General features: G+C 38.5%; 1 protein-coding gene across 1 annotated transcript; it reads right to left on the reverse strand.

Moving 5' to 3' along the window:
• Positions 1-270: 270 nt before the first annotated feature.
• LOC133073076 (olfactory receptor 9G4) lies at positions 271-1,209 on the reverse strand. Its single transcript, XM_061166578.1, has one exon. The coding sequence runs from the start codon at positions 1,207-1,209 to the stop codon at positions 271-273; it is 939 nt and encodes a 312-aa protein (XP_061022561.1).
• Between the last annotated feature and the right edge of the window lie 1,848 nt (positions 1,210-3,057).

Consider the following 3,057-nt stretch of genomic DNA (forward strand, 5'->3'; position numbering starts at 1 on the left):
GAAAATCTAGTACTTAAGATGGATAATACAGTAGTTTAAAATGTCAAACAACCTAGCATTATATGTATATAATAATTTAATCACAACAAAAGAGCATTAAAAAAGAAAAATGATTTGATTAATGTTTCATCTTTTAAGTATAATATCTTATATTTACCTGAAATATGGCAATGTTTCCAAACATGTTTATAAACCAATAACTTGGAAAATGCAATGAGAGCTTTCTGGGGGGGAAAAAAAAATATATATATATATATATATATATAACTTTCATCTCTGTGGCCTTATGGTCTGTTTTGCTTTCCAGAAGGCCTCTTTGATGTCTTTGTTTCTCAGGCTATAGATGAGAGGGTTGAGCAGTGGGTTGATCACAGTGTAGAACAGGGCAGCCATTTTGTCTCTCTTCAGGGAGTAGGTGGAACTTGGCCTTGAGTACATGAAGAGCAAGGATCCATAGAAGAGCATGACCGAGACCAGGTGTGAAGCACAGGTGGAGAAGGCCTTGCGCCTTCCTGAAGCTGTGCGGATCCTCAGAATAGCCAGAAGGATGTTGAAATAGGAAATTATGATGACAAGAATGCTGGAGAGGACGGTGAAACCCACAACACCCAGGAGGACCTGCTCATAGACCTTGGTGTCTGTACATGACATCTTCACCAGTGGTGGTGCATCACAGAAGAAGTGGTCAATGATATTTTTGCCACAGAAACTCAGGCGAAAGGTGTTGGCAGTGTGGATGATGGCATTCAAGAACCCTCCTATGTAGGAGCCAGCAACGAGTCTGGTACAGAGAGAAGGGGACATAGAACTTGAATAAAGTAGCGGGTTACAGATTGCCATGTGGCGGTCATAGGCCATGACTGCTAGGAGGTAGCACTCACTGTAGGCTACAACACAGGAAAAGAACAGCTGGGCTCCACATCCAGCCAGTGACATACGCTTATCTTCTGAGATACAAGTAGCCAGGATTCTGGGAGTGTACACAGAGGTGTACCAGAAATCCAAGAAAGAGAGATTGCCAATGAAAAAATACATAGGTGTGTGCAGGTGGGAATCAATACGAATTAAGATAACCAGGGTCATGTTACCAGACAAGGTGATCAAATAGAGCATCAGAAATATTCCAAAAAGAATCAACTGCCACTTGGGGTCTGATGAGAGGCCCAATAAGATGAATTCAGTCAGGATGGTGTGATTTCCAATTTCCATGTCCACTAGGAGAAAGCTTGATAACATAATGAGATAAATAAGATAGTGATTTTTCTTTTGAAAGAAATAAGTAGGGTATCAAGTAAGTCAGCAACTACTAGGAGGCATATTAAACCCTCATTATGTAGATAAAATACATAGGTCAGTGACATGGTAAGACCACTAAATTGGAGAAAACATCTGCTTTTAAAATTAAGACTTTCCCTTACTAATTGTTTAATGTAGAACTAGTAATTTGGCCTCATCAAACAGTTCAGCAAAATATGACCTCAACATGTTGTCTGGTTGAGTTAAGCAGATATACAGGGAAGCATCCCACCAAATGTCTGGTACATGATGAGTGCTCTAAAAATGAGTATTCTGTGTGTATTATTGAACATTTGTGTGTCAGGAATCATGCAGATATTTCTACAAATATCAGTACACTGTAATGTTCCTGTCACTATTAATACAATAGGAATATTTACATATTTCTCTATATATATTTTTTGCTTCGCGGCTCAGTTGTGTCTGACTCTTGCAACCCCACTGATGTACGTAGACCGCCAGGCTGCTCTGCCCATGGGATTTACCAGGCAAGAATTCTGGAGTAGGTTGCCATTTCCTTCTCCAGGGTATCTTCCTGACCCAGGAATTGAATCCAGGTCTCCTGCATTGCAGGCAGACTCTTTACTGACTGAGATATGAGGGAAGCCTCATATATACCTATATTCCACTATGTTCAGATAGTATCCTAAATCCATACTTATAATCTGCTTAATCCATTTCACAATTTATAAGGTATTATGTTAATCCTCAACTTCCCAGGTGGCTCAGTGGTAAAGAATTCATCTACAATGCAGGAGACATGAGTTCATTCCCTAAGTCGGGAAGATTCCCTACAGAAAAAAACTGGCAACCCACTCAGTATTCTTGCCTGGGAAACCCCATGGGCAGAGGAGCCTGGGAAGTTACAAGACCATGGGGTCGCAAAAGAGTCAGACATGACTTAACAATTAGTAACAGCAGCAATAAAATTATAATCCTCATGTGTTAGTAGTTGAAGAAACATTTCCAATGCCCTAGGACTGATCAACAGTACAGCTGGTATTTGAGCCCAGAATTTCTTTTGTCAAGAACACAAGTTCTCAGCTGTTAAGCCATTGACCTCTCTTAAAAATAGGTAAATACATTTTTGTCTTGTTCCCCTATAATCCTCGGGCAACCTGAATTTCTTTACCTACAGAGTGAGATTAAAAGCTATTTTTAATAATGTTTTTATTCTGCACTTTTATATAGTTTATGTGAGATTTATTACATAGTTTAACATTTTTGGATTCAGAGAACTTTGAATATTAGAAAGAACAAACTTTTTGATGTCAAGGCAACATTGAGAAATCATGAATCCTTCCAGCTTTGTATCTTGAACTTCCAGAGCTCTCAAAGAGAAGCTACAAGAAGGTATCTAATGTAAGCTAAAAGAAGGTACCTAATGTAAACTCTATAGAATTAGTGCTCATGCTCCAAGAGCTAGTTTACTTCCCTCTCAAGTATAGAGGCAGTGAAATAAAGCTAAAGCTAAGAGAACTGTGATTTACTTTAATATTAAAACATTCATCTTTGATTTAAGCCAGAGACAATGCTATACCTAGAATGCAAATCTAAATTTTCTACCTCAAGGTCTATTGGTTTGGTTCCACTTGTTACTTGTGAGGTAGCTCAATCTTTCCAAGAAAAGGTATCCTAAACTTTCAAATGTATTGATACATGATGTGTTCAGAGAGAATGTGACTTCATTAATGACACATTGGTAAAAGCAACTTTGGAGTCCTGAAGACCATTCCATTTCTTTTCAGTATATACTGGATT

Source organism: Dama dama, chromosome 1 (assembly GCF_033118175.1).
Source record: "Dama dama isolate Ldn47 chromosome 1, ASM3311817v1, whole genome shotgun sequence".
NCBI classification, from domain to species: Eukaryota; Metazoa; Chordata; class Mammalia; order Artiodactyla; family Cervidae; genus Dama; species Dama dama.